At 38.2% G+C, this 23,236-nt stretch overlaps 1 protein-coding gene across 1 annotated transcript in view; it reads left to right on the top strand.

The window, feature by feature from the left end:
• Nucleotides 1-2,936: 2,936 nt before the first annotated feature.
• Nucleotides 2,937-23,236, top strand: part of TRIQK (triple QxxK/R motif containing) — a 57,973-nt gene continuing 37,673 nt past the window's right edge. Inside the window, exons 1-3 of the mRNA XM_079301570.1 lie at nt 2,937-3,058; nt 19,936-20,038; nt 20,501-20,581. Of these exons, the coding sequence (XP_079157696.1) occupies nt 20,521-20,581 (61 nt within the window). The 5' untranslated portion in view covers nt 2,937-3,058; nt 19,936-20,038; nt 20,501-20,520. The remainder of the gene's footprint in view (nt 3,059-19,935; nt 20,039-20,500; nt 20,582-23,236) is intronic.

Raw genomic sequence — 23,236 nt, 5'->3', positions numbered from 1 at the left:
AAAAAAAAAAAAAAACCAAAAAACCCCCAAAAACATACCAAAAAACCCCACCAAAAAAAACCAAACAACACAAGAAGTAATTGAATAGAATTCTTTATTAGGCAGACGCCAGAAATGACATATAAAAGCTAAGTGAAAACAAGACAGGATAGGAAGCAAGGATTTGAAAATGAAGGGAAAGTCTGTATACAGTCAGCATAGGGGAGACATTGAACAGATGCAAGGTGAGGAATTACATGGATAAAGGGATGAGCTAAGGTGATTATTTCTTTCAGTTAGCAGTTCTGGTTGGATATGAGAAGAGTAAGAATGTATCTGTCAAAGCCACCAGAAATTACATTGTTAGGAAATGACAGGAGCATGAAGAGAGTTTTAGCTTTAGCTTTGTGGTTAGATGGGGAATACTGCACTTTTTAGAAGCTGTGAAGTATGGTATTACCTGGAAGTTTCAATGTCAGCCTGAATGGCAGCCCAAATCAAATAGCTCTTTTATTGGCAATATTGCCTATAGTTCAGGATAAGAAATGGGACAAAACTCTTGGTGATAGCAAAATTAATATAACAAAAATAATTAAGAACATTGTTTCACATCTTTGAGTTTAACTTGGTGTTTAGACATACATTAGGAGACATTATGTTAGACAGTAGACAAGTTGTTGCACTTTGGGGAGACAGTTTTCTGTATGTTGACTTAATCTGTGTTGTCAACTTGGAACAAAGATGTTGAGTATCATTTCCCACCCTTTTACCTAAACTAACTAAACTCTAAAAGCGCAGGAATGGCTTCTCAGATCTTTGCAAAAGATAAATAAAAAAGGAAACCTATTTTCAATGGGCTTAACTATGCTTCTGTTAAAAAAACCCCTCACAAATCATAAACTCAAAAATTATTGCATATGATTAGAACAAAAGGGGACAGATTCTTATCAAATTGTCAGAAAAAGCTGAAGATCTTGTGAATTAATGAAAACGGGAGAAAAAACAGGAAAAGAAAGTCACTGAAAACAATGGCTGATAAATTTCCTTTAAAAAGTTGTGAAATAAAACTATGTCATTTAAAAATACATTTAGAATTTTACACTAACGTGGGCCAGGGATATGACAGCAAATTGATGGGTGTGGCAAGATCAACAAAAATCCCTCTGACATACATTTCAGTTATGGTCACATAACAGTAATAGTACCCTTCTTCTATAACTACTGTAAGAAACAAATTAAAAATATCCTAAAACACATATACTCCACCCAGGCTGCTTCTAATCCCACAAAGCACAGCAAGTTTGCCAGTAGCACTTCATTGTGCAAAAGTCAACTTCCCTTCTGACTTTTCCACTCTGACCAGTGTGAATCCCTTCTTGCAGAAAAAAATCACAGTGGGAAACAAACAATTTTCCCATAAAATGAGGATTAAGGATGAAGACATGAAAAAGTGAAACTAAAATGGTGAAAACATCTCAGTGCCCATAAAGCTCTTTTTCATGAAATCATAATTCCTCATGGCTTCTTTACATATTAAGTATTGAGGCTGCTGGGCATACACTGATTTATTACTTAGAAGAACAATGCAGTAGTGAAATGAATATTGTGATTAGGTTAAATTAGGTGAAACTGAACTAGAACCAGATGTATTTTGCTACTAGAACTCACATGGACAAAGTCCTCAGCAGTGGTTCAGATAATACAAAATAATGCAGCCAAGATCACTGATCCTGATATTTCTTCATGGAATTTTTTTGGTTATGATTCTACAGTCAAAAATCATGTGTAATATCTATTTGAATATGACTGATGTTTTTTATATAACACTATATTCAAATAACCATTAGCATAATCATGATTTGGGTTTAAGTGAATAATATTAAAACAATTAAGGAACCAAAATTGAGAATTAAAATATTTGACACATACATGGTTTCTTGGCCTACCATTAGGAGTAAGGATGAAATTAAATTATTGTTAAAATTTTTGAAAACAGAAGTTAGAAAAATCAGAGAAGGTGTCCACAGTGGTTGTTGTCCCAGAGGGGCACAAGATTTCTTGGGAAGAAAATGTAAGATAGTGTCAAGTGATCTGCCCCGTTCAAAGCAGCTAAACACTCTTAGTCTGAGATTTCTTAACAAAATAACAGGGTATACCAAAATAGTATTTTGTCTCATCACTCGAAATTGGGACAGACTATCATTCTAAGAAAGCTGTATCATTTAAAGTATCTATTAAGCTTGCTATAGAAAAGACTGGAGAAAATTGTGGTTCGGTATGCCAGACACAAACGCTGAGTAATCAACTTTTCTGCAGGCTCATGCTCCACTCTGCGTGCATGTCATCTAGAAAGATGGAAAGTTCAGCTGGGTATGGCTTTCTCTTACAAAGCTGCGGAGGCAAACAAAGGAAATTTTTCTCCTGTGTGAATCTTTCTTTACAGAGGACTGCTACACTTGGTTATCAAGTGGCATTTTTCTGGAACCAAAGCATGCACTAGCAACACTTACTAGTAAACTGTTCTGAGAGTCAGTGGCTTGCTTCTTGCACAAAACTAAAAGAATTATCTGTCGCCGAAGGCCCATCTCAAGGTATCCAAAGAATTACTTGTTGGAGTTTATCATTTTCCATGTGTTTTTATTTTGAATGTAAGTTCCCATTTGGCTTGTGATGAGGGAGGATGATGCGGTGCTGGTACTAGGTGATTTTTATGCTCCCTTCCAACCCAAACCACTCTGTGATTGATTCTACAACGTGAAAGTGGCCAATTGCTTTTCACTCTACAAGTCTGGAACAGCAATTTGGCAAGAAATAAGCGGTAAAAAGTGAGCGGATGATGTGAGAGGGGTATGCCGAAGCACTCCGTGGCTGAGCTCTCTGCCTGCCCCAGAGCATCTTCCCGGAAAACCCACCGGGCGCCAGGAACGAGCCGCGGGCACCCCGCGCCGCGGGGCCGGGGCACAGCGGGCGGGACCGGGAGGCGGGGACGCGCGGGCAGGAGGTGCGGGAGCCCCGCTAGCGCAGGAAGTCGCCGCGGCGAGGGAGGAGGGAGGAGGTGGAGCTGTCCGCTCGGCCCGAGGTACCCGCCGCGTCCCGGGGTGGGCGATGGGCCGCGGCCGCCGGCCCGAGCGGCGCTGCCCCGGCCGCGGGGCCGCCGCCATTGGCCGCGGGCGGCAGCACTGGCGCCGGCGGCGCGCGGCCGGCCCGCTGACCGCCGCGGGGCCGCGCTGCCATTGGCCGGCGGGCAGCGCGCCGCGTCGCCATTGGCCGGAGCCGCTGTCAATCCGGGCGGCCCCGCCCCCGCCGCGGGCAGGAGGGGCTGGGGTGGGAGAGGGTCGGCGGTGGTGCCGCCATGTTGGGCGTGGGCGGCAGTCACTGCCGTCCTGGGGTTGGTTTTGGTGTTCCTTTTCACCGTACGGACCCCTCGACTGTCAGGGATGCCAGGCAGCAAAACTGGAGGGAAACAAACCCCTCGGCAAGGTCTCTCGGCGGGGCCGTGTTCGAGGCGTGGCCGATGCCTGCGATGCCTCCACGGGAGGATAGCTCACGGCTCTCCTTCCTGAGCACGGCTGCTCACATGCTGCCCGCCCGTGCGGTGTGGTTGGGTGTTTGTGTGAAACTCCGTCTGTGTGAGGTGTTAGGGTGTCTGGAGCTGGACAATCCGCTGCTCTGTGTGTGCTGACCCCCCCAAGTGCAGTGGGACCGGCCCTATAGTGCTGCTTGGGGTGTTGGGCCGGCTGTGGGTGCGCACTAAATCTGAAACAGCCCGGAGTGTTGAGCTGGCTGTGTTTGCCTTACAGGCGTGATGTGTTCCGGGTACATTGGACTCCTTTGTGCTCTCTGCAGAGTGCTCTGGTCATGCCTGTGCTCAGAAAATCCTGGACAGAAATATGTGAGAATATGTGAGCTGCAAAAACTTCTAAATGCGAAGTGTTGGCAGGGGATTCTCTGCCACCCTGTTCATGTGGGTCTCAAGCTGCTCCGCCTCCCAGCAGCTCGCACAGTTGCAAGGACACATCATAGTATCAGAATCCCCCTCTGAAAGGGCTTCTTGGTGTAATTGGCCTGTGTACACAGCACACACCTTCACACTCAGTAATTCAATTGCATCTCACAGATTTTGAGTTCCTTCCTGTTGGGGCCCAGGCTCATTCATAAGGAGCTAATCAGAATGGAATTAAAGATATATATATATATACCTGGCATTAAAGATATATTGAGTTCTAATGTGGCCTTTGCTACTGATACATGACTTCTATAGTAGACAGCTATGTAAAGTGATGTTTAAAAGATACACAAAATTCTATGAATCCAGGGAAAATTGAACTGTGTCCTAAGTACTGCTGTTTGGTGTGTCATTCTTGGCTGAATCACTTCACTGTTTGGTACAAAATGGGATGGGGACAAACCATTTGTTTTTTGTTGATATTTCATCATGCATTAATACAATTTACTCTCTAGGACTTCTTTTCTGCCATTGTGCAAGATGGAAACTTGTTAAGTCTACTTCAGATATAATTTATGTATAATCTTGTAGCTAATGCTGGTTGACCAGGAATTGATGAGCACAAGTAGATGACCTCAAGTGGTTCATCAGCAATCTTGGCAATTCTGTGAATTTGATTAATGTAGCCAAGAAGAGAGTACCACAGTGTTCTACAACTGACTTCTTTCTGTGCTTAAAATAGTATTCTGTACCTGCAAAAGCAATACAGAAAATACTTTTTCAATACAAATGTGGGAGCTCTTCAGACATCTAGGTTTTGAAATATTACTTCAAATCAGATTACTAAAGCAGAGATGCCTGTTAACAGTGGTAAAATTCCTGCTGTATTTAGCTTTAAGTATTGTCTTGAGTTTCCTACAAAGACATATATGTGGCTTTTATAAAGTCATATAAACAGGACTGTACCTTCCATTTCAGATACAAGCAACCAAATTGCAGAGTTTATTACTGCATCGCATTGAATAACAAGGATTTTTCCATATGTCTTTCCTTAAGAACATACTTTAGAGAAATGTAGTACGTAAGGAGATACATACTTTGTAAAACTGGGGGTAAAGGCAGTAGCTTTATTACTGCTTTTTGTTATGTTGGTTGTGGTTTTTTCCCATGAATTTGAGCTATGCAGAGTAAGTTTACATGCACTGAAGGATGCTACACTCGCTCCTGCTGGTTCTGGATTTCGTAGTAATTGCTGTTAGACTCTGCAGCCTCTTCAGATACAAAGCCAGTTTGTTTGCCAGTGTGAAAATATTCTACGTCACTATTGGTCAAAAATACAGAATGGAGTTCTAGTCATGTAAACTAGTATATTTACCTGTGGTACCACCCAGGGTATCTTTAGGATTTACTTATTTAAAATACTTAAGCCAAATTCCTGCAGCCCAGTCTAAAGGGAATCTGAAGGCCAGAGTACTTTGTTGCAGTAACTCCAGAAAACATCCACTTATAGTAGACCCTATGAAGAAAACAATACAAGGGTTGTTTTCTTTGGTTTATATTTTTGTAGTGGAGTGAAGGTATTATCTTTGCATATTTCTATGAGTTTTGTTTCTCTAGACCATGAGTTGGTTTTGGTTAGATAATTTTAAATACCTTTCAAAATGGATTGATACTATCAAGAGTAGTTACTGTCAATCACAGTTAGAATTTAGAGTTTCTGTGAGATTTTTCTCATAACTATGAAGTTGTTGAGTTTTTTTCTTTGGGATATTTCCATATTAATCTAAATTCTGCATTAAGCAAGGCAAGCTGTGAATTATAGGAGAGGGTAGGAGTTGGGCTAATGGTGCAAAATCGGGTTGCCCATTAAAAAACCTAAACTGGTTTAATCTCATTGTGGGCAGCCGACTCAGTCCATTAAGCACTTGTGAAGAATAAGTGAATTATTATGTTTACACGTTATGAGATACATGAAGAGAATGCAGCATAGATGATGGTAAGATATAGACAAAGAAGCCAGTGATTTCCATTTGCAGTAGAAGTCTCCCCCAATCCTCTGACTCTCATACAGTACTACTGTTGTAATGCAATTACTCCTGGGAAACAGGAGTGTGAAAGTCAATGTTTTCTGACCCAAACTCTGCCTTAAATTTTTCTGCTCTTGTGGATTTTTTCATTTGCTTGGAGGTTTATTTGGCTTGAGGAAAAAATGTGAAGAGATTTACTGAATAAATACTTGCTGATCATTTTTCAAAACAAAAAATGAAGTTCTTTTCAGTGAATGGCTATCCTCATTCCAAGTGAAGTCTGCAATGATTAAATATTAAAATGATCCATGGTTTAAATTAATATAAAAATTTTTCAGGAGATTATTACAAAGATTAACATTTTTAATGTTTTAGTAGTCCCGTAGTTTATCAATCACAGGCACAGTGAAACTGCTTTTAGTTAACAAACATGATGATTCCATATATCACTGTAGTATTATGTACAACATAAACCTCGTGGTATGGTTGGTAAAGGAGATGAACAAACAGTGTCTCTTATTAGTCTTTAGTAATCAGGTTTATTATTGAAGTGGTTTTGACACACAAAGTAAGCAGGCCACTGTTGTTTTTTCCTTTTGAATAGAAAATAGGAAGGAAAGATAGTTCCAGAGAAACTGTGGTATTTGCTATAGAGGAAGGAGCTGTTGTTTCATGTGATGACAAACATAGATGGTCGCTGGTATGACTGTGAAGAATAAAAAATTCTTGTGTGTGTATTTTCAAATAAAACTTGCATTAATGCAACTTTAATATCGCAGAATTATCTGCAACAGCCTATGATTCCTGATACATTTTTATTCTTCAGAATTATGTTTGAAGGTCATGGGAAAATGTCATGGAATCCCAGGTGTTTTTTTATCACTAGCTGTGCAGAGATACCCCTGTAATCAGTGACTTGAGCAAATACTTGAGGCATTCCTGACATGGACTGTGCTATTCCTTTGTTTCTCATTTCTTTTGCTTTTTTTTTAGCCACAGGGCTAAAAATCAGCATTAGTGATTTTTGAAGTTTGATTCTGCCCTTCTAAACACACACTGCAGTAATACAGTGGAGCTTTGCACAATACAATTTATTGTGTCCCAAGATTGCAGTTTTAAATATAGTTCATACATCACCAAAATATTGTTCATTCATGTGTAATGATTGTTCTTGTCATTATTCTTCACTCAGTATGTTTTACAATCAAAAAAGAGGCAGAATTGGGAATAAAGGCTGATGAATTAGTCAAAGTAAACCCAGGAGGGTTTGTAAAGAAGGATTGGAGATGGGAAAGGAAGGGTGCAGTAGAAATCCAGGGTTAGATATTGAGCTGGTATGAATAAATAGGGAAAGACTGTTCTGACAGCACAAACTTACAGTGGAGAAGTCACAGCAGCAAGGACAAATGTGAGAGGGGAAAACAGTAAATGTTGGCAGTAGGTTGGTGTTGGGAATGGTAGTTGGAAAGTTAAAATCCAGAGGACCAGCTGAAACACGCCATTTTCTACACAAGTTTGTTGTATGCTTATTAATTCTGTTATTTCTAGTCTTAGGTAAGATAACAAATTAAAAATGGGGTCGCATTGTCTGTATTTGATTGCCATTTCCCAGAAAGCTAAATTAATCCTTGTGTATTTCTGTTGAAATAAAATAAACAGCGGAACAAATTAATAACCTTTTATGTCATTAACTTTTTTTTTTTTTTATTTTATTTTTTTTATTGGGGAAACAGATTGGGTTGAAAATGTAGTAGATTTCGAAGTCTCAATTGATTTCTCCCTGGCTGTGCTGTGTGGTGCAAATGAAGAAAAGGTTAAGTTTACCCATGATAATTCCCTCTCACATTTACATTATCAATCAGCCTTTGTAGCTTTTTATGCTTTTATCTATTGTGTTTTCATTGTAATCTTTACATATGAAGTTCTCAATTCTACAAACTCTTGTGCTGAAATTTATTCACAAATGGCTCTGACAGATGTACTCTAGAAGCCTTAAACGCTGTAGTTTAAGATGGTGCCAGCTGGTCGCTTCTCCCCACCCCTCAGATTGCAGTCTGCATGGAGGAGCTGGCAATACCTGCACCTCAGTTCACTTCCCTCACCTGAACTCACATTTCTTCTAGGGTGCTGTGTGCTGGTGTAGAGGCTGGGAATCGGGTCCTGGGTCCTGGGCACAGAACATACCTTCTTTTGTTGTCTTTTCTTACAGCCTCCTAAAATGTGGTAGGAGATTAAGCACCTGTGTCAGCAACTAGCCTTACCCTAGCCACACCTAGCAACTAGGTGTGCAAAGCCTCTCACACACCCAGAGCTTGTTGATGAGACTCCTCTGTAGTTAAGTTGAACATGTTTAAAACTTTTAAAAATTATGTATATTTTCAATTTGTCACTGTACCAAGTCAGTGTGGAGGACATTTCCGGGCTTGGCTTTAATTGGCTTAACCATATCACCATCTCTGCTTAAACTCTTTGACTTTTGTCTGCTTTTAAAAGTGATCATGCCTAAGAGCTTATATTAAAAACCACAGATCTTTCTTTCATGTAATATGTATGCTGTAGAAATTGTTCAGTAGGCAGTGTGTTGCTCTCATTGTGTGAGGAGATGGTTACACTGCTTCCAATTAAGATTGCGTCACTTATTTTATTGCTAGACCAGTTTTGTATTACGCTCTTGCCAAAAGGAAATTGTTAACCTGAAGCAGTGGATTACTTGTTTTGTTTTTGTGTCTTGGCTGTCAAACTGAAAACACACTATTTATATAGCTAATATTTACATTTGGTTAGGTCCTTGATTTACTTTTAGTCAACTAAAATTAATCTTAAAATTAGGACTGTATAGTAACAAGAAAATGGATAAAGAGCTGGTAAGCTGCCAGCACCCAGAAGTAATGGCTGGGAGCCACTGGCAGTCATTGAGAACTTGTGGGGACTTCTCCCAGGATTTGAATAAGGTGTGATGTGCTTGCTGTTTTGGTCAGTTGTCTGTGTGTAAATATACAAGCAATAGTGGCAAATGTTGAATTAGTTTAGTGATAGCTGGATTGATGAAGTTTAAAGCATGGCTGAAATAATGGTAACCTAAGTGTGTTAGAGTGTAGTTTGTTAGCGTGTGATGAGTAACAAGGAATGCTGGATGTGTGTGCAGCATGGAAAATTTTTATCTTTATCTAGAGCGGTGGCTGAGGGAAGACTTAGAGGTTTGTGAGCAAGGTCCTGTAGACAAAGGGAATTTGAGGGCAGGGCAATGGCAAGAAGGGCTGGGGCTGCCAAGGGGAGGAGAGGTAGGAGCATGGTTTAAATAATAAAACCAGTGCAAGAGTGTTTCATCTAGTTTTATTTCTATGGAAGACATGTCCTGAAAAATTGGTAAGCATGATGAAGGTCCTGAAAGACCTTAGTTCTTTTAGTAGAACTGCTGTTAGGAGGTGGGTTTGAGCTTGGACTCACGCTTGCTGTGATGTTTCTGTCCACACATCGGTCTTACCTCAGTCAGCTGTTAGCTCTCCCTCCCACCTGGTTGCTGCAGAGGCCCTCCTGCATGCTACTGTTTAGTGTCCTAGGCAAGGCTGTGCTGGGTCTGTGTGAATTTGTCATTTCTTTCCTTTGCAGAGGACATGAAAAGTATTGCTTCTATTTTATTGTATATATATGCAGCATGGGAAGCTTTCAAGAATATGTCTTTTCAACAAATTTTAGTGTTATTTTAATGGAACTGCAAAGAATTGCAGCAACTAATAATTTAATGTTTTGTGGTTTTTATTCTGAAATCATAAAATGGTAAGAGCAAGGGTGGATGTTGCTCTCCTTGGAATTTTTTGACATGCTACTTAGTTTATGAATGAATCTTTCTGTAATTTGGAGTGAAACGGTAAATAAAGTGTTCTTAGATTGATGCTTGCTTTTTATTCTGAAAGATAGAATAATTTGAAAGCCTGGGTTATTTTGCTATCTTTTGTGTATACAGAGCTAGAGACCAACAGGCTAAACAGGAAGGGTACTCTGGAAAAAATATTATAGAAACAAAACCTATTGAAAAAATCTTGAAACTATTTTCATTTTAAGTATACCAGTGGGGTTAAATAATATTAATAACTTCTGTTAGAGTAACAGATCATAATAATTTAAAACTAAAGTTCCCAGCACACTTGCTAATATCTTTTATGGCTTCATTAAAATACATCTGAAATAATTTACACAGCAGAGCTTCTGGGTGAATTCTTACAGTTCTGCTTGAGAAGAGTGCCTGTTTATCTTCATGCATGTTTATATGGACCCGTGGAAATTATGATGTAAATGTGGATGCTGTACTAAAACATAGCCTTATATGCAGAGTAAGGAATTCAAAGCATTTGTATTCTGTCATTTATTGCACACAAGTAATGTATATTGTATAGGCTTGGTTCAATTCTGTGTCCTGACCATAGAAGGACACTATAGAATATGTACTCTCCCTTGAGGGGACTGTGGAGAGAATAATGTGTAGGAAAAAGCACAGGGTGATGGCTCTCTGACAGACTTGTCTCTTTTCTGGTTTTGAGCCTTCACATTTATGCACTGTCATTACTGGAAATATTGAAGAGCTGGAAGGGTGTTTGCCCTGTACTCTACTGTTACATGTTTTTATTTAATTACCTTATTAAAATATATATATATGTAGATGAGTGTGAAAACAACTATAAAGCTGAGTGTGTGGGATATAGTCTTCTTAAAGGTAAAAGAGGAGGCATCTTCATTATCAGAGTTGACCCAGCTTTCCTTAAACTTAGTTACAGAGCTGTGCACTGTTGGTACAGTAGTGGCCAGACTGTGCAATTGTATCAGGAAGAGGACAGACCTGCAGTTTCTTGTGATGTTGGTGTGCTATTAAGAAAATCAACCTGAACTCATTTTACTGTATGCTCTAGAAGGTTTTTCATTGTATGTCACCTACAGAGCTAGATTTCAGGCAGTGCAATTACTTCTCCTAATAAAACTTTATGGCAGAAGCACACATTCTACTTTGACTCTAGCCAAGGACATGTACAAACCCCTTGTCCGGGTTTATCACTCCAGGACACCACTACTGCTTAGAGAGATGCACTAAGGAAATTTTAGTGAATGGTGTGGCTTGTCATCTGCTGTTGTATTTCAGGCTAGGTTCCTTAAGAAATGCTTGCAAACTGCTTTTCAGATTATGTCTTTTAGCAGTCTTACAGCTATTCCGTTTGTAACTGGTTTGTGGTATAGGAGATGCATTTTAGGCCAGAAGAGGCCAATGTTTAACGTACCAGAATCCAGGATCTTAAAAAAATGTGCCCTCTCCTAAAGCAGCCACCATCAAAATGTGTTCAGTTTTGTATTTTACTAGTATTTTTATGGTAAATAGAATTTCACTCATACTGAGTGACTCGAAACAGTACTTTTTCTGAAAATGTGTTTGTCTCAGTGTCATCCTTTCTTTTGGCATTATTTTGGACAATGAACCCTAAAGCAAAATCTCTTCCTTATGACACACATCTGCACGCTATTCAGGAGCAGAGGGAAGAGATGGAGATGCAGTCTCATCCCACCCTATTCCCATTAGTGGGAAGAGCCATGAAAAGAGCCCAAACAGGCATTTGCACAAATGGTTTCATCCAAAATCTTCAGCTGTTCACATGATGTTCTATTTCAGCTGATACTTTTCTGCTGGTGGATGATTTTTCGTTTTGCTGCCTTTTCAGCTGCACGCCACAAATTTTTCTGCCTTAAAATGAGGCAAGGAAAGTGTACCAGATTTTCTGATGGTTATCAAAGCTTATTTTTTTATTTGGTACATATAAAGGTTTTAGCCTGATTTTGATCCATTCATTTAATTCAATCTTTGTTCAAGTTTCAGATTGGTAGGTAGATATCAATGATTTTATGATCCCCTTTTTGCCTGAATACAGCATAAAGCTCCCAAAGAGATGGTATCATGTAAGCTATTACTTTATCTTAAAAATCATTGCCTTTAATGGGATCTCTAGGTAGTTTTCAGGACAGCCAAATCTTGAGCAATTTAGATAAAATCTGCAGAGAGTGTGTTTGGCCTATTGTTTTGAACTGCTTTGGAAACTACTGAGCTGATGTTATTTACTCCATATTAAACTTTTCACCCAGTTTTGGCCTAATCCTTCAAAACCAAGTAGTTCTTGGTTTTGGAAATGCTGCTGTTAACATCTATGGGTCTGTGTTCACTAAGCCTGACTATTAAGCTCATTATTAAGTGTTGTGGGGCCGAACTTTACATTTTATCTGTTAACACTAGGTTAGCTACTGGTTATCTACTGGTTTTTGTTTCAATTTTAAATAAAGAAAGAAAGGGATATATTGTGTTGAGGCTGATGAAATGCATGCCAACTTTATGTTCTGATCTTTATGGATCTGTATCTGGATGCAGACCTGTGTCATGTGTTCTGGGAAGACCCTGCTTGATCAGGGGTGTTGGACCAGATGAGCCAGTGTGGTCTCTTCCAATCTGACCAATTCTGTGATTACTTTGTCTTTAGTTAGCTGTTGAATAATGGAGGAACACACAAAACTCACCAAATTAAATCTCCTTACCCTTCATGTTTCGTTTGCTTGGTGACTAGACTAGATGATTTTCTTTTTAAAAGCTGAGTTTCCTGAATGCCTAATATGGCATTTGAAACAAACAAAAAAATGGCATAAAACTGTTAAAACTATTTTTCTTCATTCATAGATCATCCTATTTAATACTTACTGAGCTGCAGTAGCTTCAGAGAAAGGAAAAAAAATGTGCATTTGTTCTGAATGCTAGATGTAGAGATTACCCTTTAAGTCCTTTTGAACACCAGGTTTAGTAATGGAACTAACAATTCAGTTTTGCTGAAGTGTTACCATTAGGTTTATGTAGTAGGGACTACATAAGTAGGGACTGAAGTATTATTTGCTGCTGTCATTTGTAGAGTGCTTTCAACCTTTGGAAGCTTGCTCAGGGTAAGAAGGGAAGCAGTCATTAGTCTATAAATACGGTGACCAGTTTTGGCAAGTACTACAGCTTGAAGTTGTGTGATGGGACACTGTTATATTACAGTGCAATATGTTACAGGAGGGCACATTTGTCTGCCTCCCAGCTTTGTGCCTGCATGGCATTTTTGTGGCTGTTTTCTCTTCTGGTTTTCATTTATTAAGATAATTTTATTTGCTGAGAGTTGGTTTTCTGCTTGAATGATAGACATATTCAAGGAAAGTGGATATCAATATTAGAATTAATGGAAAAAAATTAAGCTGAGACTTAGCTACACATATTTTATTTGGTTTTTTTTTATAAGCAGTGTGAGAGAATGAAAAGAAAGGGAAAATTCCAGCTTTTTCAAACTGTCTTGCTTTGATTTATTTCTTTAAAAAACCTATTTGTTTTTTAATAATTTATTCTGAGATCTTGTATTTTTAGTAGTCTTAAGATAAGGCAAGTGAAAAGAAAGGCACCATAGAAACAAAAACATGATAAATATGAAATTGCTACCTGTTCCAATTTTTGTGTGTGTGTGAATAACTCTAGAAGTTACGAGACTGATTTTCAATAAAGGTCATTATCTCATTTTGCAGTGTTGAAAACTTTGTGAAACACTGTTTTCTGGATGATTAAGAACTATAGTTTAAAATGGTATACTGAAGGGAAGGATAATCCCTGAATACTTCTTCTCACTTGAGGAAGAAATCAGAATTTCATTTCCATCAAAAATGAGTCTAAGCTTAAAAATCTACAAATGAGAAATTAACAAGTGTATACAATTAAAGCATTCAGACTTACAGCAAGGCCGTGGCTTTTGGCACTCCCAGGAAAGAAGGAGCATTTAGGAAAAATAGAATTTTTGTCAGTTCCCAAAACTAAAGATGGCAGAATAGAGGGCTTAATTTTTCATTTAAAGGAGGGAAAGAAGTCACTCTTCCCTTCCTGTGAGACCTAGGAGGGCAAAACAGTCTGTGAGATTTTGAAGTAAAACCATACAGGACTCTTCTTTTGGTTTTTTTTTTTTTGTAAAACCATACATGACTATTGAATTTAAGGATGGCAGCTTCATAACTTGTTGGAAGTGAAGTGCTTAGGCAGATTCAGCTGATTTTGAAATTTAAGGTCTTTATACCTGTTACTTAAATAATCCCTACTTTATCAAAAGAAAAGTACTGAATGGGTATGTGATAGGGATCAAAGAGGGAGTAAAATTGCTGGTCTTTAAATGATCTTCAAAACTGAGACAGAGCAAGTAATTGTTTCTCATTGTTGCTCTTGGCTCATCAACTCTTGAGGCAGAGAGCTGTGCTTCAGTGTGTTTTGTGTGGTGGTGATGTCCCCCCTGCACCTGTGCAGCATCCACAGGCTCTCCCATGAGAGCTGCATCCATCCATGGTGGATCTGACTCTGGGCAATGGGATGGTCTCAGTGTCTGTTCTACCATTTTCAACTCTGATTTCTGCAGTAGTCCCATGTTCTTCCCACCCCCTCAAAAATGTTTAGACAGACTCTCTTATTTTGAAGAACATTATTCTGAAATACTGCATATGGTGTCATTTATTGTGTAATTTTCCTTCAGCAGAGGTTACTCCTCCCTATGAGAAGTGCTGCATTTTGAACTGTCTGGCAAGGCAGAAATGAACCACTGCATGCATTTTTTCCTTCATGAACTTCTTTAAGGATATTTTCTTGACACATCAGTGCCATCACAGATTGATAAAAATGGGTGGAAAAGGTTTCTCTTTGAACATGTTAATGGAATTTTAAATGTGTTTAGATGAAGATATATCTTCATATTAAATTGAGTATATGTTTCACATATGGTGTACCTCTCCCCATCTCTGAAGTGACTAGGGAATCTTTCTCTGAAGGCATAACATCCTTAAATGTAAGGGACATAGAATCACTACACTTAGGAATATTCTTCTACAAAATTTCCTATTTTTTATAACAAGAATAACACCAATTGCTAAATAGATCTCTTCTGTGTAAGTAATGCTTTTATAAATTGTTTTTTATAATAAGTGTTTTGGCCTACTACATTTTCATCCTGTAGAAGCAGAGACAAACCGTACTCTTCTGAGAATGGGAGGAACCTTTCAACATTTTTAGTAGCCTGTTTTTGCTTAAGAAAGCAATTTTGCATAAATGTGAAGTCCTTTTAAAATCCTATTCAGGTTTTGCTACCCTTGAAATAATCAGTTTTTCTAGCTGTGAGTACATTTGAGGATAATCTTGTCAGCTCTTCAGATGTTTAAAAACATTTTGTGTTTAACAAAAGCATGTAGACTCTTCACTAGAAGAACTGCAAATACTTGGGTGTAAATAATCCCACCTATGTTATCTGGGGAGATTTAGGAACATAACAGGAAATCAAGTTTGCTAGAGGTGATTTGGATTCCTTACCATTACATTTCTTTCTTGCCCCATTGCAAAGGGAGTGGAGATGGGCTTCTGTGTAGCTTGTGTGTCTCAGTTACATTTCTGAAACTTAGTGAAACTAATCTGGGATGTTGATGAAGTTAGTTTTTCACAATAAGATTTTGAAACATTTATGAGAATATTCTGAAAATTTCTGTGAACTATTACCTGTTTATTACTTTTGTTAAATAAATGCAGAGCTAATTTCATGCAGTTTGTAGGTACTATATAGCTAAAAAACAACAGAACAGCTCCTTTCCCTGGGCTGCAGAGGGTACTAATTGGAAGTAACAATGTGTGTTTTGTTCCTAGTGCTTACATGAAGCTATGAAGCAGCCTGATGTATGTCTGAGTAAAAGTTGTAGTTCCTATATGGTTTAAATCTTGGGATGTGGTACGATGTTTTTTGTCCTTGTGTAGAACATTGAAATTATTTTAATATCTGTTCTGACTAGTCTTATGGATCCTGTGTTTTTGATTAATTTTTCTAAATTTAATTAAATTTAAATCACTTCTGCTGCTTTCAAGATTAAATTAAGGAAAGGAGTATTACCTTCCTTTTATTAACAGAAAAATAAATAAATCCCCAGGTAAAGCAGAGATAGATTCTGCAAGAAGCACCATGGGCAGGGGACTCTTTCCTTTGAAATAATAGTCTCATTCTTTGAGAGGAATGGAAGAGTACTGTAAGACTTACCAAAAGAAAATGAATATATTTTGTAGAAGTTTTTTTTAAGGCAGTAATAATAGTAAAGATTTTTAAATTCATGGGTATAGTATGGTGAAATAATTAATCTACATGAGATTAATTATTGCAAGCTGCTTCTACTGCTGCGTAGACAGGCCTTAATTAATCCAATAGTACAACCAAAAAAAAGCCAGTTGTGATAACCAGCAGCAGCAATTTCCTAAATATCTACTTGCAGATGACTTTCCACTTTTAAATGTAGTGCTACCAGTTCTTTGGGATAGTAGTTTTGCAGATAATCTGATGTGCTCCTTGAATTTTACCTGAGGTGAGTAAAAGGCTATGTATGCTCTTTTGCAGCTTGCAAATATTTTAATATCCATCAGTTATTGTACCAGCTATGGAATTAACTGGAAGAAGACCAGTTCCTTCAATGTAAGTTTTCATAGCATCTTTGAATCATATTAAAAACTATTCAATTTAGGAGTTCAGGTGCTCAACCTGCATTACATCCTACAAAACAAACAAAAAAGGAGTTATTTTTAAGATAGATATCTATTTGCAACTCAAGATGGGGAACCTCTGCGTATGTACAGATGCCAAAGACTTGGTCCAGTAGCTTTTCATTCTGCAGTGGTTCTTTTCTGTCCTGAAGTTTTACTTGCTTTTCTCTCTGCTGGCTAACTACTTTTCAGCTACAAAACTAGTCATTGTTTCATTGTTTATGTCTTTAATGTGCCCACTGTTAATATTTAGGCAACCTACTGTTAAAGAGTGACTGGTAAGAAAGTTTGTACACATGCAAATAGTTATGCATGTCTTTTGAGTATTTACTGATTTGCATTTTAAGGCTTATCACTTACTAATCGTATATATTGCACCAATAATGTACAAAGTGCAATCTCGGTATATATATCCTATTCTTATTTTTATTAGCATTTCTAAAGTAATTCATAGTAAATTTCTATTTCATTAAAGTAATTGCTTAAATTTTTTTAATGGGTGTAGAAAATGCTACGTATATATCCAGAACAGTAGATTGTGATTTAAAGTGTAGCCAGACTTGAAATGGACATTTAGGACTGGTTTTAATCTCACAAAATGCTATTGACAATTAGAAGTGATAATAAGCAATTTATTATAGGTTTTCATTATTATTAGCAACTGCTTAAGAGTAAGAGAAGAGAAAAACAAAGTGGTGTGTTTTTTGTGGGGTTTTTTTCTGAGTGTGGAACTTTCAGGGGTGAATTACTAGAGGGGAAGCTGAAGGGAGTGAAAAAAAATGAAGAGTATCACAAAAACAATGATATCTTTTAATCTTATAGTATCTCTGAAGCAGAAATAAACAAAAATCATCATTCAATGGGCCCTTGCTTTGTTTTCTTAAAACCATCTTTTATAAAAGCTTGAAAGTTGAAGATAGCTCACATTGCTTTCATATTATCTGGAATTACTTTTCAAGTATTTTCAGTAGCCAGTAAAAGGAGCAGTGACAAAGTCCTTTGTGTGTTTTTTAAAATGGTTATGTAGTCATTAAAACTTTAGGGACTTGAAGTCTGCTTGGGCAGCTTGCAGCACAATGTGCTGCCTTTCCCTTTGGTCTGGCAAAGAAATGCAGGAGAAGCCAGATCCTCCATTTGCTGATGTCAGAAGCAGCAAAAGGGCCAGAGACCTGAGTGTAAATTTCTTTTACAGTAAAGATCACCAATTACTGTGGGATGACCACTCCCATTTTAAGTGGGGAGAATTAGTTTTGTGACTGACAAAGGTTTCCAGTTTATAAATCAATAAATAGTTAGAAAGTTGCATTGAAAACCACTCCTACAGCAAGATTCATAAATAATAAATATTACCTCTTATTAATCCATATTTTAGTTTAAGTCTAGCTCATGGCAGGAAGGTGATGAGCTGTAGTCTCCAAGGAATTAAATTGTGAAAACAATCTGGGTTTGTACATGCTAATATAGATTTGTTATTCCCCTTCCACATCTATCACAACACATTCTAAATTGTGGCTGATCTTCTATGCAAATATCTGTCTTATTAGACACTGGGCTCTGTGTGCCAGTGTCTCCATGGGTTTCTCAGGCCTTTGCTATGTAACCATCAAAGCAGTGGAAATGAATGATGATTACTGCATCCCTTTGAAGAACAAAGAGGACTTGAGGTTCTAGATGCAAGAGTTGGTGACACTGAGCCATGCAGGCAAATCTCTGTGGCTTATTTTAAGTCAGGAAATAATTTTTGCCTGTGTTTTCTTAGTCTGTTTTATTGGCATTGCTAAAAATGCAAAAATCTTTTACAGCTGATGTTTTGTTATAAACCATTAGTTGACTATGGAAATTGCAAAAGGCAAGTCAAAACAGTCTCTTAACAGTGGCATAAAAAAGCCAAGAACTAGTTTTGCAGTGTAAAAATGTATCTCTTGCCTCCTCATTTGGAAAGTTCAAACAGTAATTTATTTTTCCCTTTTAATTATGATGATGTGAGTGTTACAAAGTAGAATCCAGTCTAGAGAATTTCTGTGAAGCATAATAGAGGGGAATAGAAAAACGACCCAGTGAATTACAGTTCACTGCTTACCTGTTTTACATAAAACAGGGAGTATTCTCAGAATTCCAAATACCAAAGTAATGTATGGAAAAATTAGAACACTATAATTGAATTTTCAGTTCGGATTAAAAATTAGTGCCACTCTTCTCTACCTTGTTATTATTCCTGAATATGTTTTAAAAAAGGTTGCTGACTTTGGAGCATCCAAGTTCATTTTATGCCATGTGTCCCGCAAATGAAATTAAGGAGCCTGGATTTGTCACATGACATTAAATGACAGTAATTCCTGTGGAACAGATGAATATAATATAATAAACTTTGTGCTTCTAAAATGCACAAATAATTTGCGGGCATCATTCCTACAGCTATATTTTAAATCATGTTTGAAGCTATGAAGAAAATGATGGTGAATGCTTTAAATTTGGGATGCTGGCAGTGGTGTTCAGCAGTGCCATGGCATGCTTTGTGGTTCGTGATTTGGCATCTCAGTGCCTTCCAGAGCTGCACTTCCCAGGAAGCGTGCCTTGGCAGGCTCAGGGGATGCTCATCTTACTGTAGCACAGCTGGGTATGCCTAACAGAAAAGTACAACTCTTGCAGATAGTGCACGGCCATATGTGCACAATCTGCACTTGGTTTATGGCTACCCAGGATGATTCAGCCAGAGTTTTCCCTTGGCATGGTGCTCGCCAGGGCCAGTGGGAAGAGGCAGGGGTTGGCTGCTGTACATCTTCTGTGCTTGAGCAGTAAATCTGACTCTTCTTGAAAACGTCAGGCCTCTGGTGTCAGTGTTGATGTTGGGACTCTTGTGTTGTAGAGGCAGTCAGATGGTGGGGCTCATCATCACCATGGTGAGTAATGTCTTCATTTCAGCCAAAATGGTTCTATCCCAGTGTTTTGAGCAATAAGCATGACTGCATCAGCCAGTTATTTATTAACCAGGGAAAAAGAAGTGAAATGGGCTTGTTTGTAGAATCTGATGCTTGAATGGCAGCCCTGTGAGGGATGAATATGGAACCATAAGGTTTTGCATGTTATAAGATACATCAGGAATTTGCTAGAGCACTGTTCAGATGATGCTTGTTCAGTTACATGAATGGTGTGGAAGCACCAGTATACCTGAAAGATCATCTTTGTATGGATGATTATGCAGTTCCTTGAGCAATCCTAGTGTCACCTCCTTGTGAGGAGGTGTGCAACATGAGAATCCCATTCAAGAGTCAGCATGGTTGTAACTTAAATGCAATGAAGGTGATTTAAACTATCAGTACCATGCCTGAGAGGTGTAAAATGCATACAGCCCTGGCTCTCAGTTTTTGTTCTCCACTTCTTTTCGTTCACAGATATCTGGAGCCCATGGCAGGAAGATAGATGACTGTGGGGGTGCTGTGCTCTAGGTATCTGCTCCTTTCTTTTCTCAAGGTGGCTGGAAGGTTGTGTCTGCAGGTGGGTTTCCTGAGCAACTCCGACTCCTGTGTGTGGTGTAAATGTATTTTCAATAATGGAAATATTTCTCACAATACTGCATTCATTCCCTGGTTTACTAAAGAAGTAAATTATATGGGAATGTAATTCAGTGGTAAAAAAGCTGAATTACAGTGCAATCAGTTTAAATCCTTTCTTTTTTTCTTTATTTTCATTCAAACTAACAGGCATTCTGTAATGTTAATAATCCATGCAGTGGAGAAAAAGGTATGTTTAGAATGTATCTAATAGTCTTCAGAATAGTGATGATTAACTCCAGTGTCTCCCTGTACTCTGGGAAGGCTTATGTCTTTGTGTATAATCATGTAAATATTGGTTGTTACCATTTTTCTGATGTTATAAGCAACTGATTTTGTTAGTAATTTATTTAGGAATAATATTATGGTTTTTCTTTTGTTTTGTTTTGTTTTCTGATACTGACAGTGATTTTTGGATTGAAAACAATGGGTAGAAAAGATGCCTCTACATCAAGGACTCCTGTTGACCAGTACAGGAAACAAATAGGTAAGACTTTGAAAGAAAAGTTTGTATGCTTAAAATAAAAACAAAACTTTATTTTTTTCCCCAGCAAGTCCTATTCATGTAACAAAACATCCCATTCCTTTTCAAAGCTTCACTTTGTATGTGCTGTTGAGAAATTCATTCAGCTTTATGAAGACAGTATTTTGAGTGACTTCTGATAAAGTATATGCTGTGTGAAATACTGCAGTGAAGTGGCTTTACAATGTTTCTGAACTGTTGGAACTTTCCTGATTTTCCTGTTTGTCTCTAATTTCCTATATGGGTATTTCTAACAAGATATTTTCCTCATTCATAGCATTTTTTTAATACACTGAATGTTATAGACCTTTGCATTGTATAACTATATTTATTGTCATGCTAATGGATATTTTAAATGTGTTAAATTTTTTTCCTTAGGACTTTTTCTGTCCTTACCAAGTACATTTGTAAGTGACATGTATACAGAGTATGTACATGTACACATGTACCTTCACATAGAAACTTACATAGCAAATGCAAATCCCTCTTTCTTTGCTTAAATGCAAAAGTAAGTTCTTTTTAAAATCCATATATGAGGATTCTGTCTCTGTATGTTAAATAATGTAAAAGAGTCACAGTATTTTGAAAGTTTATATATAAAAAAAGTACCTTAATCTGTACTCAGTTATTTAAGTAAATGACTTTGTTTTACAGGTGCTAAGCACACACATCTGTTTAAATATGGAAACAAAAAGTGTCTGGGAAAAAAAGTTTGTTTACAATGTACATTGACAAAGTGAAAGAGCTAGGGTTATATGAACAGTCATCTTTGTCATGTATTAATTTTTTTAGTGCTACCTGATTAATTTAATAAAACTGTTTTAATGGTCTTTTCAACTTCTCATCAAGTTGTAAGTAAGGGATTATTTTATATTTTATCTGTTTGAGATAGGTATGTAGTGGTCGATGTTTCTATGTTTCCTAATCTTGGGCAGTTTGTGTGGCTGATTTCCTGGTCTCATTCTATGAGAAACATAGCTGAAAGCTTGTGAGTGCCTTTTTGGATGAGAAGCAGATAATATAGAAAAATGTTTATGAACTCTCTGCTTTTGGGGTTTTTAGGTTTTGTGTAGAAAACCTTGCAAGGAAGCTGTTGTCCAGTAGAAGATGACACCAAAAATATTTTACCTAAATGTGTTTGGTGACAAATGGGAGCCACACAGTTTGCTTTTGAGACAACTCATCCTATGTAACTGGGTGCTTGGATAGAGGATGATTGTATCAGCTTTGGGCATTTTCTCCACTTGTTTTTCATCATGGTCACTAGTTTTTCAACCACCACCTATAGGGTTGCTCTTTTTGGATTTTTGTGAACACTTTCAGATGACCATGGTTGGAGTAGCCTTTTGAAATCCTCTGCAGGGTGGAAGTGTGGTGATAAACAGGATCTCTCAAGAGACTAGGTTAGGTGTAAAGCTTTATTTAAGTAGGAGGTTCAAATAATTACCTCTCAGTCATTCACAGCTTGTGCTGTTTCTTGCACATCACTACTGTGTGGCACAGTTGGACTTCTCAAAGCTGTGAGATGCCAGGACTGATCAGCTGTGCCTTGAGCAGGGGAGAGGATGCTGTGCTGTAGCAAGGCACTAGGAATATTGGTACAGGGTCCAGCACTCAGAGGTGCTGTTATGTTGCTGACTTGATAGTTTTGGCCTGGTGTGTTGTCTGAACAATTTGGCACCTTCCCTGTTATACACTGCAGCACTGGGCACTGCAAAATATGGGGGGTGTGGGTTCATTGTAAACTCATTTTCTTTAGATGCAACACACTGCTCTTAACTTGGCAAAAGCAAGTGTTAAAAGTTACTGTAGGGAAGAATCTCATGCTGGCAGGCAAATAAACTGCATAACCTAGGAGGTGTTTCTGTGCTTGTGGTACTCCTTAGAGGACAGAGAGCACGAATAGACTGCACTCTGCCATTTGCTCTGATGATGGTTGTTTCAGCTCCCACTCTGGTCATTCACTGACACTGCTGTAGAATTTGCCAGTGGAAATCAGTTCTCTGAACTTAATGAATGTAAGAGGGGAAGTTTGAAAATTTATGGATATGATTTTACACTTAAGTTTTGCAAGTGTGTTTGAGTTTAATGTGTAACCATTTTGGGCTGTCTTTAGGCCTGGTAGCTGAGCTTGGTGGAGTGAGCCCTCTAGTCTCATTATGCCTTTAGGTGTATTATAGGACAAATAGGTGTATTATTGGCAAATATCATCCAATATTGCCCTAATGAATATAAAAGTGGTGGTGTTGTTTGGGTTTCTTTTGTCTCTACTTCCTGATTTTTTTGTTCTTGCTGGTAATAAGTCATCTGTTTGTCACAGGATGGTTAAGGTTGACAGGGACCAATGGAGGCCATCTCATCATGTGCCCTGCTTGAACAGGGACACCTAGAGCTGGTTGCCCAGAATACTGTTCAGATGGCCTTTAAATATCTCCAAGGATAGGAACTCCACAGCCTCTTCCTGTGTTTGCCTATCCTCAAAGTACAAAGCTTTTTTCTTCTGTGTTTCTCTGTGTGCCCATTGCTTCTAGTCCTGTGGCACCATGGAGAAGAGCCTGGCTCTGTCCTCTTTGCACCCTCCCTTCAAGTGTTTATATACACTGATTAATTCCTCCTTGA

The sequence above is a fragment of the Erithacus rubecula genome, assembly GCF_903797595.1.
Source record: "Erithacus rubecula genome assembly, chromosome: 3".
NCBI classification, from domain to species: Eukaryota; Metazoa; Chordata; class Aves; order Passeriformes; family Muscicapidae; genus Erithacus; species Erithacus rubecula.
The sequence above is the reverse complement of the archived record's forward strand: the minus strand, read 5'-3'. Positions and strand labels throughout refer to the sequence as shown.